General features: G+C 31.4%; 1 protein-coding gene across 1 annotated transcript; it reads right to left on the reverse strand.

Annotated features, from left to right (window-relative positions):
- Nucleotides 1-670: 670 nt before the first annotated feature.
- LOC141448108 (uncharacterized) lies at nt 671-21283 on the reverse strand. The gene is made up of 7 exons (XM_074116184.1): nt 20626-21283; nt 20426-20548; nt 17638-17757; nt 17363-17546; nt 16190-16325; nt 14828-14910; nt 671-13972 (listed from the first exon to the last, which is right to left on the reverse strand). The coding sequence occupies exons 1-7, from the start codon at nt 20949-20951 to the stop codon at nt 12869-12871; spliced, it is 2076 nt and encodes a 691-aa protein (XP_073972285.1). The 5' UTR covers nt 20952-21283; the 3' UTR covers nt 671-12868.
- Between the last annotated feature and the right edge of the window lie 109 nt (nt 21284-21392).

The raw sequence follows: 21392 nt of genomic DNA on the forward strand, positions 1-21392 counted from the left end.
TCTTGTAGAAGGTTTGCTTCCAAGCAATTATGTCGAAAGTACTGGCCAATACATAAATTGAAATTTCTCACATTAGAACTCTTCACATCTGAAGGAATTTTGGCCTCCCTGAGGATATAACAGCCTAACAATGCTACAATGGACACCTAACACTCACACAATAAACATGTAGGGATAGATAGTTAATGAATGTAGATAATAAGTAGTTTATTCAAGGAAGATTCCTGGTAATTTGCTGGAAGAGGAAATACCCTTCCTGGAACCCCTCTTCAGTTACTAGAACTTCTTGGATATCAGGAACTAGAAGGGTTACAAGAGGACTTGCCTTGAAAGTAAGAGAGGCCACAATAGATCTGAAAGTCTCAGTGTCCTGACCATCCGTCTTTATGCCATAAGTCCTTCATTAGTAATAACTCACTTTGCTTGAAAGCAAACATCTTTACTGAAAGCCTTATAAAATAATAAAATATATATACAATATAACCGCCATAAGAATTGTTAGAGGTATGCAGAAAGTTCTACTGGATGTATGAATGCTGTATACTTTATCAGCTGAGTTTTTTTGATGCTTTAAAGAAGAAAGAAAAGGAAAAGTTAGAAATGTAGGGAGATCCTCTTAATTCACTAGGTAAACTCATCATTTCTAGGACTCAAAAATTCTCAAAAACTCTTAATAAAAAACACATTTTTATTGATTTTTTTAAAATCATTTTTTTCCAATTTGTTTGTTAACATGTAAGATAATCAGTACACATAATTATTTTGTTTAAAATTGTTAAATTCGTGTCCAAAAAACAACTTTTTTTTTTCCTTTTTTTTTGGAGCGTGCTAACATCTCTGTGCTAAGAACACTTATTACAAATTTCTTACATACTAAAAAAAAAAAAGATAAATGGCCAGAGTTTCTCAATTTTACCACCATCATACCAAAATTATCATAGTTATCCATTTTGTCTGTAAATTTTACCAGTAAAACAACTACAATTTGTTTTGTTTGAAAAAATACCAAAGACATTTTTTTCCTTCATTAATTCGTTACAATCCTTCTATCATATGTTATAGTGTTATTATTTACATATATTTTTTATAATATAGACATTTTGAAATATGATAATTGCATTTATTTGAAATAATTATGTATAAAATTCTTTCCTAACATATAAAGCACATATTTTATACGAACATATGTATTTTATAACAATATACGTCCAGTGAACTTCTTCTTTTTTTTTAGTGTCTCCTCCTATAATTTTCAAATATTTCTTTTTTTGAAAATTTATTAGAAAAATAATTGTTAATCAAAAATTGTATTAATTTTTTCTCGAATTGAATCAAATGAAATAAAAATTATTAGAATTTGTTTCTTCTTTTTTTCTGTTCTCTCTTTTAACTTTTAAAATTTGCCCGTTTTTTTAAAATCCCTTTTTCAATATTTGGTCCCCGGAATTTCTTTCATGTTAAATAAGAAAACGAAAAACTATTATTACTTTGTTCATAGAAATCAGAGCAATTGCATGTTATATTAACTACTATGATTTGATAGAAAGTGTGACTTAAGTTGTAAACCAATCCGAATTCAAACATTATCTAAAACGCAGCAATTTTTGTAGATTTTTTTTTAATGGTTAGTGACCTCTTAAGAAATAACCCTTTAATAAGTACTTTTAAGTACATCGAGTTTTGATTTCTAAATTTAAGTTTTTTAAAATGATTAGCCACTCCTTTTAGAATATTAGCGTCCTTGTGGATATCCGACCTAATAATACGAACGAACCTCATCACTCACTTGGCGCTTGCGGGTAGGTACGGTGCAATTAATTGGATTTAGAGGGTGAATACTATCTCAGCCCAATCTAAGGATGTAAAGCCTTCCTGTCTTTGAGGTACCATCTTTAGAATATCCTTCTCTTTAAGGCTTTTCTAGAGAGGATACTTCCTTTTTGGATAGCTTTAGAGAAAAGCTTGTAACACCTGAGAGTAAATATACTTAATCTCCTGGGTTTTTTCTAAGGAACATTGGAGACCAGGTATTGGTTATCTCTAACTTATGGCTACCCTTTTTTTTTTGGACATCTTGCAGAAAACCAGATAGTAGACTTTTTTTCAGAGAAATGAAAAAGAAAAGCTTTCTTATTGCGACAGGCGGTGGGCTAATTGTCTGTAATAGAGGAACGTACTCACTCACAAATATTTATCACACTTTGCATCAAATCGCCCAATATGCTAAGTAAAATACACATATACTTATTATGCTTTAGTGCTATATTTCTCTAATTACTTTAATCTTGTAGATATTCAACTGTAATTTGAAAGTTAGCAAAAAAAAAAAAAAAAAAAAAATGCAGACCAAAAATTAATACATCCTTTATTATGCACTATACTATGTCGGAAAAGATTTGCAAGTTTTTGATTCTTCAGGTACTAAAACATGTAAACAAAATTTATCACAAAATTATTTATTTTTAAAAATAAATTTGAGAAAAGTTTTCTTCTAAAAGATATTGTTAATTTGTATATTTAAAATTCTTTTTTTTTAATTACTACATGATAATTATTTGTTTAAGAAATTTCAAAAACTCTATTAAATTGTAAAAATATTTGGTCCACTGCAAAAGAATTTCTTCTTTCTTTGCATTTACATGTAATTTTAATATTCAAAAAAAAAAGAAACATAATAAATAAAATTAGAATTTAGAATTACTAAAATTTATTGTCTCTTATTAAACAATAATTCTCTTAAAAACGAAAACACCGGTTGAAGTAAAATAATTTTTTTGTATTTGGTTTTGAGTGAAAATAATTAAAAAACACACTTTTTTTCCGACATAAGAAATCAATTGATATATCTAAATTTACATATTGAAAGTATGTGTTTTTTTGGAAGTAGACATTTTTTGTTTTGGCACAAAAAACAAAACTATGATGATCAAAGCAATAAGCTAAAACTATCTAATCTTTGCAAAAGAAGTTATTTTACAAAACAATATCGACTGAAGTAATAAAAAAAAAAATCAATAAAGCTATATTTAAATTATTATTAATTTCTGTAATTTTCCAGATTTTTGTAAAAACTTTTATTTCTTAATGAACATTTCAAAAATATAATAATAAAAACCAATTCGTTACTGAAGGGATTAGGGTTCATTACAATCATTTGACAGAATTCACAATGATTTTTGTTCTAATATTCCAAGCTTTACTATCTGACAACTTTCATCAATTTTGCTCCTTATCGCACTTTGCTATCACCAGTAAAAATTGTAGCTTAAATCCTAATTTTTCTTTAAATGGAATTATAAAGTTTCTAACTGAAAAGATATTTTGAACCGCAAAGGGGGAACCAACTGCACTGATTGTCCCGCTTCGATGGTTGACGATATAATGGACATAAGAAATTAGGAATTGGAAAGAAACTTAAATCAATTAGTTAGCCTTCAAAAAAAAAAAAAAGTGATTCTTAAAAACTGAAAAACAGCTGCCTTGTTTACTACCTGGATATTTAAACAAATCTGTGGGCAATCTAGATGCAGTAAAAATTCTATTGAAATGTCAGCAAAAAGAAAAATCTTATTTTTGCTCTTACGTCAATGTATGTATTACTAGTTTACAAGTGTTTTACCTAGTCTAAGTTATAACATATTGTGATAACATAACCATTCAAATAAGAAAACAATAATTCATTATAGAAACTTGTACATTATTTAATATTAACTTGTGGTTCAAGTTTATACTTAAATATGCTTATTTTTTTATACTTAATATATCAATAACGAAAAAAAAAAAGAGGGGCACTATCAGGCTAAGTTTAATGGGAGGCAATAAAAAAAAGATTAACAAAAAGAGTTCTGGAACAGAAAAACTGGATTGGCAATATTGGCCAGGGGGTTTGATATTTACGACGTCAGGGGAAAACTGGCGTAAATTTGTAAATGAGGAAAACAGAAAACCAAGTTGAACCATTAAAAAGCAAGGCAACTTAAACTTGCGATTTTGGTTGAAGTGGAAGGTCAACGGATTATTTGCAATGCGTATCGAGTTTGGAAATTTGAAAGGAAATACAATACATTATAAAATGGAGACCAAAAAATCTAAAGTTTCCGACTCCCCCAAATACTAACTACATTGCATTTTCTCCCAGTCTCTTAAAAATATTTTTTGTAGATAACCAGTACTAACATTAAAGGAAATGTTGTTTGATACTTTAGATAAAGATCATTTTATTCCACCATAGTTCGATTGTTACATAGTGTTAACCGTTAGATCTAGAAATCTTTTACATCTTTAGTGCCAACAACAATATCCACAAGCCACAATATCTTTCTACGACCTTCAGCAAATAAAAGGCGTGACCAAGTTCATTGTAGAAGACATCAATATAAAAGCTAAGCCCACAAATTTGCAACTGATCTTTGCAAACCAGCGAAGACATTCTTGAAGCAATTTTAACATGGATTTGAACGTATCAAATTACTGATGAAAATGTGGTTAATTTAGTGTCGAAAATCAGCGAATAAAATCAGTTTAATTGACAAAAAAAAAAAAAAACTATATTGTACATAGCCAAAATGAACTTAAATCTCTGGAACTCTAAAATCCATCGCCGGAGGAAGTTTCTAATATTTCAAACTATCAATATTATAATTTTTTTACGGAACAGAGAGGACCTGATCTAATATAAACTTCAATAATTTATTTTTATGAGAGAAATTAAACAAGTTTCTGTATCAATTATTGTTCCCTATTGAAAATTGTGTGAAACAAGTGTAACGGCAGTTACTTTACAAATAATAATTTTACAGTGCAAAGTTACCTACAATAGCTAAAAAATGAACGGCATTATAAATTCGTTACATTAGTTACGTACAATTAAATTCATTTTAGATCAAGTAAACTTTTTGTGAAATACTAGTTTGTTAGGCCATTTTTTTTTTGTGTAAAAGTAACCCTTCTGAATTGAATACTTTATGATGTATAAATCAAAAGGAAGGTGCAGAGATAGTTTTAGTTGCATGGAAACGATGAGAACATCAACATTGGCATAGGAAATATAAAAACCCTTCCTTAGCAGTGGAGAGTAGTTACAAGTTCTCATAAGAAAGTGAGAAATTTTTCTTAAGTATGCCAGGATACGCTTAACTGTCAAGTCGTTCTGCCATCCTGCACCTTCAACCATCGGGTAGTTGGGGAAGCTCTGGAGAGAAGCGGAAAAGGAATAAAAGAGATCCGATACAGCGAGAAACAAAGTACTTCTTTTCTTCAGTAGGATGCAGTTAAGGGTTTTGAGTATTAGAAGCAGCACCGACTGAGCATAAATGGAAGGCTAGTTATTTAAAATTAAGATTTAGAGCTCAATGATACCTTACGATGCAAACTGGTAGGCAGCTTCTGAAAGAGGATCCTCCAAGATCTTTTGTGGCAAGTCGTAGAGAGGTGCTAGTTGTCTACAGTTGAAATTGGCTTCAACCTCTGAACCAAGGGACTTCAAGTAAGAATTGCAAGTCATGATCTTTAATTTTCTGGGCTCTGATAAATTGAAAATGTTGAATGCTACCGCAGACTTAGATCTCGCGCCTTCGAGCACTCCATTCTTAAACAATAACAAGATGAGATACCTTAGCCTCATCCCCATTGGGTACACCATATCATTTAATCCCAAGAGAGAAAACAAATCAAGTGGTAAACAGCAGATTGCTTTTCTGCACAGTCTTTGATTTTGATTGCAACAAATTCTCGAAATTCTCACGAGTAATATTGATTCAACAAAAACTTACTCCATATTTACAAGCAGAAATTCTACGTGTAGCTTAATAATTATTTTGATACTAGAAGAGAAACTTTCACAAAAAAAAAAAGGTCAACCAAACTTAGAAATTAAGCCCAAAATTATTTAATAACTTTTCTTAAAAAATAATTATTATAAAAAATCTGACTATAAATTAAAAACAAAAGATAAAAAAATACAATATTCCCCAAAAAACATCAGCTGAGTATACAGGAAAAGCAAAAACATAAAATTAACCAAACAAAACTTTTTGACATAATATATTGATAAAGACAAAATCGATTTCTGTAATATTCAAGCAATTTACATTTATACAATATCGAATTTGTATTGTTTTTTTTTTACACTTTCATGATTATTGCAAAAAATAAATAATTCGTGTTTTTATGTGTAGTTCTTTTTATTATTTGTTTTTAATTAGATGAAAAAACACTAATTTATTTATTATACAGAATAACTTTTTCTTTTCTTGATTTTAAGAAGATTCAATTAATTCACAATGGAAACGGAGAAACTAAAAGTTTCAAAACTTACAATCTGATGCTCATCAAAGATGATTACAAATAGCTATAGAAATTATAATGATATCTAAGTTTCTCTCTTTTAAGTAAATGGGAATGTTTTTTTACTTTGAATAATTTCTATTCAATTAACAAAGATTATTTTTAATAAATTTGATCTAAAAATTTCTTAAAACTAAAAAAATTAAAAAATGCATTTCTTTTAATGGTGCTCTCTAGAATTTGTAAAATTGTTTACAGCCATTAAATTTTGTATATGAAATACAACTATTTTTAATTTATTTATTAATATATTTTTTAAATAAATGCTAATCACTATTTGGTGCCCTTTTTCAATTTTTGTTCTTTCAATTATACTTACACAGATAACTAACCTAACTTTTCATTTTGCTTAAATACCATAAAAATGGCTATCAAAGAATATTTTTTATGTTTTGTTTACGAATTTTGGAGAAAATCTGTAAGAAATGTGAAATTTGAAAAACTTTTTTAAGTTTAATGCATTTGTCCTCATTCTTTATCCTTAATAGAGGTTAACAAAATTTCGGTTTATACAAAATTAATCTTTTGAAGAGTATGTATTATTTGTTTTTATATTAATAAATATCACATCTTTTCTGATATGAATGTGATTGCAGTGAGCAAAAACAAAACAAAAATTATTTTAATTTTTTTAAAAAAAAAAAACAACTGTAACTTTTTCATTTCTGAAAAAGTTCACTTTATTTTACAAAATATTTTTTTTTGTTTTTAAATTGATAAGGAATATCGATTAAAAGAAGGGGAACCACGATCGGGCACGATCAACTTATAATATTAAACAAAAGGAAGAATGAATATTTTCTCATTTGCACCCAAATTTTATTAAAACAAGTCATATCTCAAATTATTTTGTTGTACTCTATCAGTTTATATTACTAAAAAAAAAAAAAATATATTAAAAACGTAAATACCAGCTCTTACTAGTTTAGTAAGTGAAAGCAATTATTATCTCAAAAAATATATATATATATACAATTTTAAAGATATATATATATATATTTTTCAAATATCACAATTTTAATTTTAAAAAAATTAAAAATAAGTCAAGAAGAACAAGTTCTTTTTCTTTTCTTACTCCAAGAGAATGATAAATGAAATGAATTTTGCAAGAATTTGGCAACAACTATTTAAAGAAAATTCTATGCAGTAATTCAGCACATAATCACGTCCATAATTGCTGAAAAGTAAAAGTTATTAAAAATAAAATACACTTTAATAATCCACATTAAGGCGACACACCAAAAAAAAATGCACATAGAACACCTTTCTCTTATAATTAATACATATATTTTCTTATTATCCATGCAAATATAGAAAATTTAGAAGGTTTATTTACGAGAAAAAATGTAAATAATTTGATTGCAGATATACTAGCTAGAATCGTGGAAGGTAATTTTTAAAGTTCTTGAAAGTCCTACAATACAAAAATCTTTCTTTTAAAATAATTGTTGTCCTACAAGACGATCATTCTCTATTGGTTGATGTTAGAATGAAACGTTTCTCCGACTTTAAAGAAAAAAGTAAAGTAATCGCCTATTTTTTCAGGCGGGGATTAACGTCCCAACTACGAATTAGGTGTCGGTGGTCGAAGGCGACTAGCAAACGTACTTTACTGTAAATTTCTCATATTAAGACATTAAATAAAAATCCAAGGCCTAAAGACTAGGAATCGAACCCAGTACCAACAATGCATATTTGCTTTGCAGGTCTCGCCTCTAACCGCTCGACTGCCACTACGGGGCAGAGACAGGCGAAGGAGTTCATTAAAGGTTATTCGCCGAGGCTGACTGCAGAATTAATCCGTCAAGGCTTAGTAAACACATGCATCGCAATGGGCCTGGCAGATGGATAGCCTTTGCAGGTTCTGTCAGGAAGAGGAGGAAAAAGGCACTGCACGTGTTGTGTCAGTGCGAGGGGCTTGTATGGGCTAAGGATGTTACTTCTCGGGGAGGGAAAAACCAAGGCCTGAGGAGCTTTACCCCAAGAGTCGCTCTCCAGCATCAAGAGTCTTGATTAAAAGGACAGGTCTGGAAGGTGAGCTCTAAAGTGAGGGTCGCAGTGGCGTAGGCCTTGAGGCCGCCCTAGTTTAATCTAACCGCTCGGCTACCCTTGGCGCCGACTTTAAGGAAAGAAATTTTAGATATATGGTCTAAAATTTGTGAAGAAATGGGGGAAATTAAAATATGTTTGGAACAGGCTTTATGATTGCCCTTGAAAAGTAAGAAGTTTTAAGGAAGGCTTTACGTTCTAACGGTCCAAAACAAGAGAGGCTAGAAGAAGTATTACTATTGAATGATATTACGAGTAATTAGCCCCATTTCTTCAGGAATCTTGACGTCCCCATGAGTGACCCCCCCCCAGTCTAACAATACAAACAACTTTTAATACTGACATCTTCTTTTCTCATTGCAGAGACATTTTTATCAATAGTGATCCGATGGATTAAGTAGGCAAAGCAAAAACTAATTTATCATCACACACACAACCATTTCATACTTGAACATATTGTAAACATTTATGGACTAATTTCAATGCAAAAACGTCCAAGACACTTACGAGAGGTCATAGATCTTTTATTGGTCTCAATGAATTTGATTTTTAATAAAAAAAATCACACTCTTTGTAAACTGGGAAAACTACAGGAAGCATAGCAGAGGATTTTCTCTTAAAATAAGGGAAAAATGTAAAAAAAAAAAACAAACTCTGCATGCAGGGAATTTTCATAATTTCAAAACAAAATTATCTGTTTTTCCGCCTTAATGTGCTTACATATCTTTTACTTTTCTAATTAAACAGAGCAAAAGGTAAGTTTTTTACAAATTACAATCTACTTTAAATTGAAAAAAAAATAAAAAAAATCATTCGCATAAAAAATAAAATAAAATAAAAAAAGAATTACAGGTAGAAAAGTAGCGTCAGTCTTAAGAAAATTTAAAATTGTATCTAACTTTTTCAGAGGAAACAATTCAAAACCATTTGTTTTGTTTTTTCGTAACCTAGGTAACTAAATTGCAATAAAATAAAACCTGTCAATTTCAAACCTGTCAGTTAATTGGAATAAAATCATTTTTATAAATTTGGCAATTACTTTTTCTTTTTTCGTTTTATTTCCTATTTTCAGAATAATTTTCAAAAATAAAGCAATCCTAGAATCGGACAGAAAATTTCATTTTTTATTGATGGGGGGGACCGTGAATGTTATAATTTTTTTTTTTTAGACAAATTTTAAGTTTTTATTTTTATAATATATTTTAATTTTTATAACCGCGCATTTTATTATATCACAGGCAGAAATGTATTTCCTTTTTTCTCCGAAATTTCTTTCAAGTTTTTGTCACAAAATTACCAGAGTATATTATATTCTTTACTTTTTAAAATTATGTTAAACTAACTAAGTAGAACCAAAATTGAAAAATTAAACAAAATAAAAAGCTGGGGACTTTACGAAAAGCTTTTTACGCATTGATTTCTTAAAAATTAAGAATTCTATTTCCCCTTCCATTCAGGAGCAGAAGTTCTCATCATTTTTCTAAATCAAATGATTAAAAAAGTGAAATAATAATTGGAACAAAAAAAACAAATTAACTATTTCTTGAAATATCGAATTAATCAAATCACAACTAAATTCGATTTATGCTGAGACAACCTTTTTTTTTAGTTTGTGCGTTCAACTGTAACAAACACTAGTTTAGATCAGCATGTTACAGGAAAAGTAAAGTAATGCCGTTATTTTTTTAGGGATTTCCGTTTTTAGGTGACTTGGACGGAGGCGGATAGGAAACATACTTTACTATAAATTTTTTTTTTATTGATCATTAAATAAAATCCAAGGTCTGACCCAGCATCACAATACATATTAGCTTTGCGTGCCCGCCTTTTAACCGCGTAGATAAGATGTTACCAAAAGGAGAAATTGCCAGGTCACGAACTCCTTCAATTAATTTTACTCATATTAAGTAAAGTAAAGTAAATTGCCTATTTCTTCAGGCGGGCTTTACGTCCATCTACCAATTAGGCGACGTGGACGGAGGCGACTAGCAAACATACGTACTTTACTGTAAATTTCTTTTATTAACCATTAAATAAAATCCAAAGCCTATGACCGGGAATCGAAGCCAGTACCACAATGCATATTAGCTTTGCAGGTCTCGCCTCTTAACCGCTCGGCTACCGTGGCGCCTTAGCTCAGAGTATAAGAATGGTGATGTGATTCCAATGTGACAAGAAACTTTAGCATTACCAGGAACTGAAGGTAGCAGCAGAAGAAAGTACTTGCCTTCTGGCCCCTAGTTTCTCTTCGAGACTGTGGTAGAGTCATGAAAAAGCTACGTCGTGCAGGTTGTGGGATAGAGAGCATCTTAAGATGGACGTTGGGCATTGGGGATCCACTACATGTGGCCTGCTAGCGAATCCATCCATCACCTACAATTTAGTGCAAGTTAAGGACTAAAACAGTAGTAATTAGGGCCAAATAACAGTTCAATGCTACAATCCACAGCGAGTCCAAGACAATTAGCACACCTTTACACAAGATCTAGCCGATTGCAGCTGAGGTACTTTCGACTCAATCTAGCTTAATGTGTTTTTAAAGGGCACGACAAGGGTAGAAAAAAAAATCATTTCTGTATTGCAAACGCTAGTTCACGATATGTTCATGATATTGGCGCTTAGCGTGATCAGAGGGGAGATAAAACGCAAAATGGTGGGAAAACCCTCGTCCTTGAAAAAAAAAAAAACCTAGGCTTTTTCTTTTTTCCAATTAAAGACATAAACATGGTTCACCACAATATATACATCTTTTAGCTGCAGAGTTTGAGAAACAGGGGCCTTCCCCCTTAGACGAATCTAAAAGCACAAACAATCACAAAAACTTACAAGTTGCCTCAGTATAAAAACCGTCTTTAGAAACTCATGGTTTACAATTTAAAATAATTAGAAGAAATATTTAAGTAACGATTTAGGAGAATCATTTTTCTTTTTATAATTGCTTGATGTCGCCATAAATTATTAATATTATTTAAAAAATGATAATATAAACAACTGTTCTAAAAATAAAATCAACTAAAACACTTTTATCACTAAATAAATTTTAAAAAACTATCCTCGTATTATTATTATTATTATTTTTTTTTTTGTAACATATAATATAATAATTGTAAAATCCTAATAAAATTAAAATTCTATGATAATAGTAATATTAAAATAGCAATGTTGATCGATTCCCAATAAACTAACAATAGAATCATAAAACGTTATGAATATTTTAAAAGTCGCTCAAGTTTAGTTATCAATAAAAAATAAAAAATTAATAAAATAATATTCGAGAATAAATTTGTGGAGGGCTCGTCCAAGGATATCACAAACCAGATTCAACAGCAATTATTTGACCTTTTTCTTTTTTATTATATATATTTTTTTAAATTTTTTAGGCCATTCAGTGTTTCAAAAAACGACAAACAAGAAAAAAAAAAAAAAAAAACAACACAGATCTCTGTAGAAAGAAGATTAAAAACACCTGGTGTAGATCTTCTGTAGAAGGATTCTTCTGTGGATGTGGGATGTCGGTTTGGTTTGGGCAAGGTTTGTCCAATGGAATGCCCAATTGTTGTATTTATTTTTGTTCTTAATGAGAGCACTAATTAGATTCAACAGACAGATGTACCCACAATGAGAAGATTAACAAGGTGTTCAGAATGATTCGATTAGCGACGAAAAATTGCTCGATAAAGAAGAGTTCGAGGGCAATTTGAGGAAAAAGATACTGTGCGTTTTCCAACTCTAAGAAAGGAATCGTTTACCACGAATTCGGTACCCGACTGGCGTTTCTTTTGACTTCAAAAACTCTTCTGCCAACAATTAGACGGAATGGTACTCTAACCTGGCCCTTCATAATCCAGCTATAGTCAACCAAGATAACGCTCGACCTTCCTTCCGTCACGCTAAAGAACAAAAAGAAATTGATGGCATTGAACTTCTTTCAATCAGTTGAAGAACATCTCTCATATCGCAGCAATATTTACATCTCTAAAAGACGATAATCAAAAACTTGTTAAAAATACACCATCAACTTTGTGAACATGACAAACAAGTATTAGAAAGATCCGACTAAATCAATTACTTTTTTTTCATCTTCGTTTACATTAGGCCTACCGTACTCAAGATAATATTTTGTACTTTAAAAAACGAAGCAGGAAGTAAATGTCCGCTATATTTTGCTTTCTGCTTAAATTATTATTTTAAATCAGAATGAACAAGCGCATACGAAAAACGTTTGTATTACAATATTAGCAGCTGTATTCTTTTTCAATGATGGACAATACCAAATAAAGAAATCTGCAAATGTTGTTTTAAAACAACTTTCTAAAAACTATTCCACTCTCCAGTCAAGAAATAAGAAAACAACCATTTCAATTAATCTGGAAATCTTATTCCAGTTCAGAATCATAAATTATTGTAACACCCCATTAAAGCGTGACAGGTAGTTAGTTATAAACTCTAGGCTGGTATTATTATTGCAGGAATTTTAGAGTACATCCGCATCAAGTCTACCAACTTCCCTAGCAAGATTGTTTAAAGCATCACCTTCACAATATAGATTTAAACCTGAACAATCATCAAACAAATTAACATGTACATCATCGTCCCTCTGTTGAATATCTAAAGTAAGTGTATCCGGTATTGCTTTACAAGGATCCGTTGACAAGCCTCCAACAATTGGATCATGCGTGTATGTAGGTGTATTTGGATACGATCTAGACAATTTTGATATATCTATTTCATTTATAATATTTAAAATTTGATTCAAATTATCATTATTTATAGTTGAATCTATCATTAAAGAGGATGACGAATCATCCATAACTAATAAATTGGAAGAATCCGTGTCTGTATTTATATCGAAATCCGTCGGCTCACTTGGTACAGGCGTTATCTGTGGAAATTGTGCGGCCGTCGGTACACTCTGTGATCTACAAGTTTCACTTGGCCCACTATTTTCAAATTTACTTTGCATCATATTCTGCAATAGTGGGATCTCTTTCTTTACGCTGGTGGTGTTTTTACTGCAAGAGGAATTCACAGAACTAGATCTGAGCAATACTCTTTGCGGTGAACTGATATTCTTCGGCGAGATAAATGGTGAATTCGAGATTGGTGATATTGGTACAAAACTGAATTTCTTTTGTGAATTTGGGGATTCTGGAACAACTTCAAATGATACTCTCCTTCGGGCGGTTTTATCATCAGTTTTACTACGCTCTAACAACATTCTCAACTGGGATACTTTAGGCTCATCATCAGACGATGGACGCTGGAAATATTTCAACAATTCTTCTTCCTGTTCTAAACTGTTGCCATTCTCGAGAAATTCCGTTTCATGTCCTCCAGTTGTTGATTTCAACTGAACGGATTTTAATCTTTTAAGTGGTGGTATGGGTGGGAGATCGGTAATTTTCAATTTCGACGTCGTTACGTTAGGACTAGACGGTACACGAGGTTTTTTAGCCTCTGATGAATTACTACTCTCTTCTAGTGGACTTTTTTTCGTAGCAGATCCTGCACTTCCTTTTCTAACTTTTTTTCCTTTGCAGCGTTCGGGTGGAGTTTGTGTTGTTGAATTACTGTCTTCCTATAAGAAGAAAAACAGTATGGAAAATTTCAGAAGGAATATTTAATGAACAACCTTGCACTAAATTAAGAATAGACTTCCGCCCGCAGCGCACTAGCATGGAACGAAATGGGGTGATCAATGCCCTGAAAAGACACGACGGCCAATCCCAAATTAAAAGACTAAGGGATAAGCAACAGATTACTTATTCCAGGAGGAACTTTGAATGGAAGAGGAAGTCTGCAAAACTGTGATCTGCAGACCAACCACTCGAGATTAAACGAATGCATGTCTTGGCAAATATATCTCTGGAGACGTGAGTAAAAATAAGCTTTGCATGCTGACCGGAGTTTTGTGAAGGAGCATCTTTTGTTGACTCAGAAGGGCACCTAAAGAAGATAGACCTGGGGGCGTGATAGCACCTGCAAATTCTGTGGAGAAGATAGAAGCAATTGCACTACATCTTCATGTATTCAGAATATGAAAACTGAAACATATGGGGAAGGTAAATCTGGCAGAACTAACTGTAACGAATAAAGATCACTGTTTAAAAGGTTACATATGGAGGAGTCAGGTGCCGAGGTATTTCCAATAGCAAAGATGTTAACGCACTTTAATGGTAACATCATTGCCAGAAAAAGCTGTGAATGTATTCAAAAGCAAGAGAAATTATACGAATTCAAATATGAACGAGTCTTGGAAAAATCTCTAACGGAGGCCTTAAAAAAGCATTTAAAAGTACATTAGTTAAAGTGATCAATTTTTCAAACAAATAAAAAAGATGCTTCTTTTTACATCGAAATTGAATTTAAGGAATGTTTTCACTTATAACGGAATAACACTGCATTTTTAATTAAGTAAAGAAACAAAATTTACCTCAACTTTTCGCTTATCTGCGTCCAAAGACTTTCTTGATTCAGTCTGCTTAGATATCTTGCAACTCTGGATAAAAGAACTATCTAAAAAACAAAATAATAATATGGATTAAAATAAATACTAAACTATTATTAGCTCTCACTTATTTACTGTTATGATTTTCTTAATATTCAAAATTATAATTAGATTATTTTAGTACAATTAATACTATATTTAGACCTCTTTTCCACAACAGAAGTTCCTTGTCATATTAACGGTTGATCTTAACTGATACGATATGGAAATCTTTACTGTTTTTTTTTTCCTACGCCTGGGCATTGCCTTTTCTTTATGCCCTAGTCCTTTATGTCCAGAATAAAGTCGTTTTCCTGGCGTAAATACCACCTTCGGATCAATTTGATTACTTAATGGAGTGCAAGGCTTGAGTCTAAGTACTCAGTTGACAACACAGCAGAGTAGATAATTAATCCTCAAGTTAAGTAGGCCAGCCAAACGGTATGCTAATTCCGCAATACCAGAAGAACCTTTAGCTACTGTCAAATGCTCCAAAACCATTTCCATACATTTTTGACACTGTGTTTTAGATACATTACCTGTAATCGTACATACATTTTCCAAACGATTTTATTCATTTGATGTTCCTTAAGAATAAAGAAGAAACAAACAAACAAACAAAAAAATAGAGTACATAATCTAAGCTTATGCGTGAAAAGAAAGAATTTTTTTTTCTGGCATTGGCTTTTCACCATACAGCAGCCAACTTCAAAGCTTATTCCTTCCTAGGATATTTGATCTTAACTATGTAACTTCCTATCCACAAGAAAGAGATTTAGCGCGTTCCAATACGTAAAGATGATTACGCATTACGGAAGTTGCCGAAACAAAACTTATCTTATGCACTTATGCTCCACAGTTTACATTGTTAGATAAAATACCCGTCATCATCATATAATACGGAAGAAGCAAAGAAAAAGTAGATTAGTGTAACTTGAACTTACACCTCAACAGATCCCTAAGAGAATGGACACTACTTGCCAACTACTCTCGACTCTGCATCGCAGTTCTGTTCTAAAGATACTCTTTTTATAAGAGAAAATCTAATAAGTTTTCCAGAGCTGTAACTGAAGTATAAACTCGTTTTTTTTTAAAAAAAATTAAAGGAATAGTTGTTTCGATGGATTCAACATTTGGGAGTTGAAACGGTAATCAACGGCCTGCATTTGAAACATTAATTAACACCTACTTAAACATTAAACAAATCTTTTTTTGTTTATATAAATAAGAAAATTTGAAACATTAATTAACACCTACTTAAACATTAAACAAATCTTTTTTTGTTTATATAAATAAGAAAATACTTACCATTAGTACTGCTATCTTCTGAAATAAGTTTATTTTCAATTATATGTTTTTCCAGCTGTGATATTGACTGGAAAGAAGCTCCTAGTATATTAGATGCCCACTTACATACAGGACTTTCTTCGATGTTGTCTTTGCCCTATTAAAATAGAAATTAGTGAAGAAAATACAAAAAAAAAAAACAACAACAAAACAAAGAATACAAAATGATAAAATACGGTGCATCAGGGTATCAGATCCCTGAACACCATTAATTATTCCGTGCCACTTTAATTTTTTTTACATTATCACAAAATGTGAGAAGGAGATGCATTATTCATCTCTCAAATTACTTACTATTTTTAAGACTGTTTAGTGCGAATTTTACTCCATTTGCTTGCAAATACGAGTGCTACACTTAAAGCAGCCGAGCTTTATCCTAGTACAGATAGTAATCAGAAAGTTCTGAGACATTTCCAAGAGATCAGCGTACATGGTACCGTTTATTCTAGATAATAAAATCGTATAACTGTTCTTCCAAATGCCTTCTTATGAATACATCGTTTCCAAACAGTTTTGAATATCCATATAAAAATTCTGGCCTTCATAACTTTCAAAAGGCTGTGTGCGGCCTTTAACACAAGTTTTAAATGTACTTTACATTATGAAATATTATATAACAAAAACCGCAAGAATGATCGTAGGATAACATAGAGCACAGAATCCATACATATTTCCAACAGAAAATAACGGAAAATGAAAGCTAGCGGAATGATGATAAGGCCTTAAGAGAAAATAGTCTCCTAAAAGTAGCCGGGGATATCTGGAAGCTATCTCGTACATTGTTGGATGAATTAAAACAGCATCGTTTGAAACGATAATTTAGGAGTCTAGATATTCTGCCCAATAATTGGGATAACGAGAAGCTGAGTAACTAACCATTTTTAAGGAAATTATTTCCCTAAAAACCGGCGTCCAGCTTCTTATTTTTCAATGAATTGCTGTAATTATTATAATGTTTTCACTAAATTTTAAATTTGTCCCATCAAGTACTATATTTAAGCCTAAAGACTTTTGTTTTCGCATTGCTTGAATCGTAATCTGCAATTAGTTACTGCTTCAAACTAATTAACTAAAAAAATCAGTCAAATTAAGAATTACTTAAATAAATTTATGCAATGACAAAGAAATACTGACATTGATTTGTGGAAGAACTGGAACTGGTAGTTGAGGTTGTCTATTCGCCATACCGGCATAACAATAACGTGAATTTCCTCTAGTTCCTAAACGCCTGGGACGTATGTTTGGATATACTTGTTTCATTACCTTACCAAAGTCTGCTGTTGAAAGTGGTTTCAACTGGTTGATACTGCAGTATTCTCTGTTGGGGAATGGGTAAAAAATAATTATTTTTTGAGAGAAAAAAAAATAATAATACAATTTAAAATTCTCTACTAACTAACTATACATACTGATATTCATTATATACATCTTGTTTTGGCAATGAAGTTTCCTTTTCGGGTCTCAAATGTGTTTTTATCCAAGCTATTGTTTGACTGATTTCTGGTCGACTTCCCAGTGGATTTGTTGGCCTGGATGTACAGAAAGAAAAAAAAAAATGGTTAGAATCAATATAATACAGCACAATTACAACTTAAAATAGATACACAAGGGAAAAGTATAAAATATTATTGGTCGTCAGAAAGACAAAATTCGATATATCATGAAAGGTGATTAAACAGTTTGGTAAAGAGAATTTAATTCCAACAATGTTTTCCTCTCTCACCACACTTCCTGACGTCAAGTCTGATAAATAAACCAGTGACAATTGAAAAGTAAAAAACTGGTCAGGAATACCAGGATTCAGTCAGGTTACGAAAGATAAACATCTTTTATTTAAAGGTTATATATTTAACTCAAATGGACGAATTAGGAGACTTTGGAGAAGAAACTGAAGAAATGTTACCACCAGAGAGATTTGTGATAGAATAACAATAACAACAACAAAAATCTCCAGGAAACGACGAGGCCTTCAGAATCACTGATGGCTATGGGTTAACTATTGTGGGAACTTACTCTCCGGGGCAAATATTCCATCTAATCGCTGCTCTGACCAAGGAGCATTAAAAGAATCCCAGGGGTGACGCTAGATGCCTTGTTTAACGGACATCACTAAAGCGCTATGAGTACATTGCATTGCCGAAGTCTTTAAAGGTTCAAGATTGCCATATCAAACGTTTTCCTTCAAAACAAAATTCAAATGTTTTTTACAAATTTTATTCAATCATATTTCTTGTGAGATTGAAATATACACAATATAGGAGTACAATCTTTTCATTTACTGTATCTAACAATGTATAAACTGCTCTCAAAGTTAAGTTAATCTTCCTTAAGTTGTATGTATATCAGTGGTATTTTGGCCATTAAGCCGTAATTTTACTGATTCTTTATTCGTACCTACAGGATGGAAAAAAGATTTGCTTCTCGAAGAGCTATGGAGAGAACTACTCAACAGAAAAATATGCTACATTCTTGAACTTTTCTGAACAACAAATAAAACACCGAAGATAGCCGGATAGTTTAATAGTTAATCTAAACTTGTTGGCAGCTAATCGCGTTTAAACAAATATATATTTCACCATAATGGGACAATCTTCGGAATGTAGGGTTTTGTACCCAGATCCAACAATGAGCTACTATAAAATTACCTAAAATTAGAACCACAGAGCAAGTCTTCCCAAAATTGGTTCCAGCATTACTAGTGATCAATCTAATAGCCTAATTTGTAATCAACTCTAAATTGTTCAAAATAATCAGATTGCCACCTTCACTTCGGAAATACTAAATTATCTTCAGAAATGAATTGATAATATTTGTATCACATCACTCTCTAAGCAACCTTTTCTTTCATATTATCCAATTTTTGAAGCCATTCTGGAACTGATTGAAAGATCGTCCTTAACTTTGATCAATAAACCTATTAATGTTTGTAATGTAGTTTGGAATTAATGTTTGCAGTGTCTTTAGTTATGAGAATGTTGAAGTAGCAGCATAAGTGATGTTCTACTTACAATTCTGAGAAACCTATGGCTTGCCAAGATCACTCTAACAGTCGCTAATTCTCTTTCACCAAAGGGAAACTAATCGATGGAAACTATCAATGGAAATACAATGCCAAAAACAGAGATATGCGGTCATGAAGTGAATTTTAAAAGTATCTGTTAAAAATGTAATCAATATTTTGAGAAAGCATCTTCATGGAATAGAGCTAACTGTGGTAACCGCTGAAAAGAAAGTGTGGCAAGGGAGCTTAACTCTGTCCCGTTTCCTTAAAAGATTCGTGCTTTATAGTTACAAACAATTCCTAACATTTGCCTCATCGGCAAATCGGAGCCTAAATAGGGAGCGGTCTAAGTTTTTGCTCAAGGAGTCCATTTGTGTGGTTTAAATGGGCATTCTACTTTGTTGTGAAGGCCTCGATTCTAGAAAAGATTATATATACTTAATGATAAACCTATTGTGCCAATTTCAACGTGCCAGCAATTTTTCTCAATAGTACAATATTCAGTCAGAGTTAAAGTACATTCAAATAGTTGTATTCCTCTGTTAAATTAAAAGAGTCTAACAGAATATACAATGTCCCAGAAAAATAATTTCAAAGATGGTAAAGCAAAGAATTGAAAAAACATTTTCTGTTGTAATAGAATTACTTTCTTCAACAATGAGTACTGTTAAAACTCTAAATCCTAATAACTAATTTAATAAATAAAACAGTGAACTTAAATCAGAAAATCTGTACTTTACGTACACTGATTTATTTACCTGTAAAACTTAATAATCCTAAACTTCCTTACAAATATTGTTTCAAGAATTAATGGAAAATCAGAAAACATCCATAAAGCAGTAAATATTATTTAATCCCTGAACAAAACTAGTTTTCTGAATTAAGGTGCAACAAAAATAACCTCTATATTTTCAGAGATCTCTTTAAGATTTATAAAAAAGACAATTGCTACTTTGAAAAAAGAAGGTACAACAGAAAGTGCAATCTTTCAAAAGGAAGCATTAAAATTTAAAGAGAGGAAAGTATCTCCTGGCAAATGAAATAAACTCACCGGTTAACTTGAGTTAAATGATTCCCTATTTGAGTTCGAAGACAAAAGAAAGAAAATTCAGGGATCAACTCACGTACTATTTCTAAAACATCTACAATAAAAAAAGTAGGGATTTGTATTGCGACATTTAAATATGAAAACTTACTGCTTCAGAGGATTTGGCACCTCTTTTCCTGAAGGCAATTTTAAATAAAGAAGTAATTTTTGTACTGTAGACAATTTTTTCACTTGTTCCAAAATTATGTCAACTGAATGTTTAGAATCAGAACTAAAATCAAGAAAAATAAGTGTTTAAAAATACAAATAGTAAGTACAAAATAAATGCACAATTGTGTTTTGACTTACTTTAAAGTACTTTCCACAATATTAGTTAACGAAGTACTCTCTTTAAGTCGATAATTAATATGATTTTCATCTGTACTTGGAAAATAATATCGTAATGATTTCTCTGAAGTTGTTGTGGTTGTTCTGGTATCAATCAATGGTATATTCATCTGTTTGAATCCCACAAAATCATTAATCTCATTTTGAAAAGATTTTTGACAAATAATCGACTCACGTAAACTGGTTGTATTTGTTGGAAAGTTGTCATCATTTTCGCAATCCAATGGTTCTGTATTATTAATTTTGAGCTGTAAACTTTTGGATAATACCTCATTTGAAAAATGCATGCTGGTTTTGTTGTTGTTTGATGGTTGTAGGAAGTAGATTCCTTAATTTTAAGGCCGGTATTCATTGAAAAGTATCCATCCATTTTATCACAGAGTCATGATCGGAAATTCGGAAAAGAAGAAAAACTGAATAATTGGTTGTTTTTTAGACTACTTTTTTTTTTTAACTTAAGTGGATTGGAAGTAACTGGGTGCTTGTCGCTGCATCTGTGGCTACCAGTACTTGCCAATCAGCTGATCTCTATTGAGCCATCGAAACTTACACTGGAAAGTTCTACTATCTAGCGACCATAAAATGAACTAAACTTCTTTTCTTGAGCCAACCGTTCTTGGCCCATTGAGATGTGAAATACTCTTGATTCCGTGGTTCTTCGGCTATTGAGTGGGCGTTTTCTGATAGAAATAATTTTCAAAATTTTTAATTACATAAAAGTATTAACT

Source organism: Rhodnius prolixus, unplaced genomic scaffold, assembly GCF_049639745.1.
Source record: "Rhodnius prolixus isolate KJV_2025 unplaced genomic scaffold, Rpr scaffold_13, whole genome shotgun sequence".
Classification (NCBI taxonomy): domain Eukaryota; kingdom Metazoa; phylum Arthropoda; class Insecta; order Hemiptera; family Reduviidae; genus Rhodnius; species Rhodnius prolixus.

What these genes read in the sequence shown, in the direction of transcription:
- LOC141448108 (XM_074116184.1), bottom strand. Translation starts at nt 20,951, where the DNA reads ATGCATTTTTCAAATGAGGTATTATCCAAAAGTTTACAGCTCAAAATT. An exon ending in ATTGTGGAAAGTACTTTAAA is followed by an intron (nt 20,549 to 20,625) that starts GTAAGTCAAAAC and finishes TCTTGATTTTAG; the next exon opens with TTCTGATTCTAAACATTCAG. An exon ending in GTGCCAAATCCTCTGAAGCA is followed by an intron (nt 17,758 to 20,425) that starts GTAAGTTTTCAT and finishes CTGTACATCCAG; the next exon opens with GCCAACAAATCCACTGGGAA.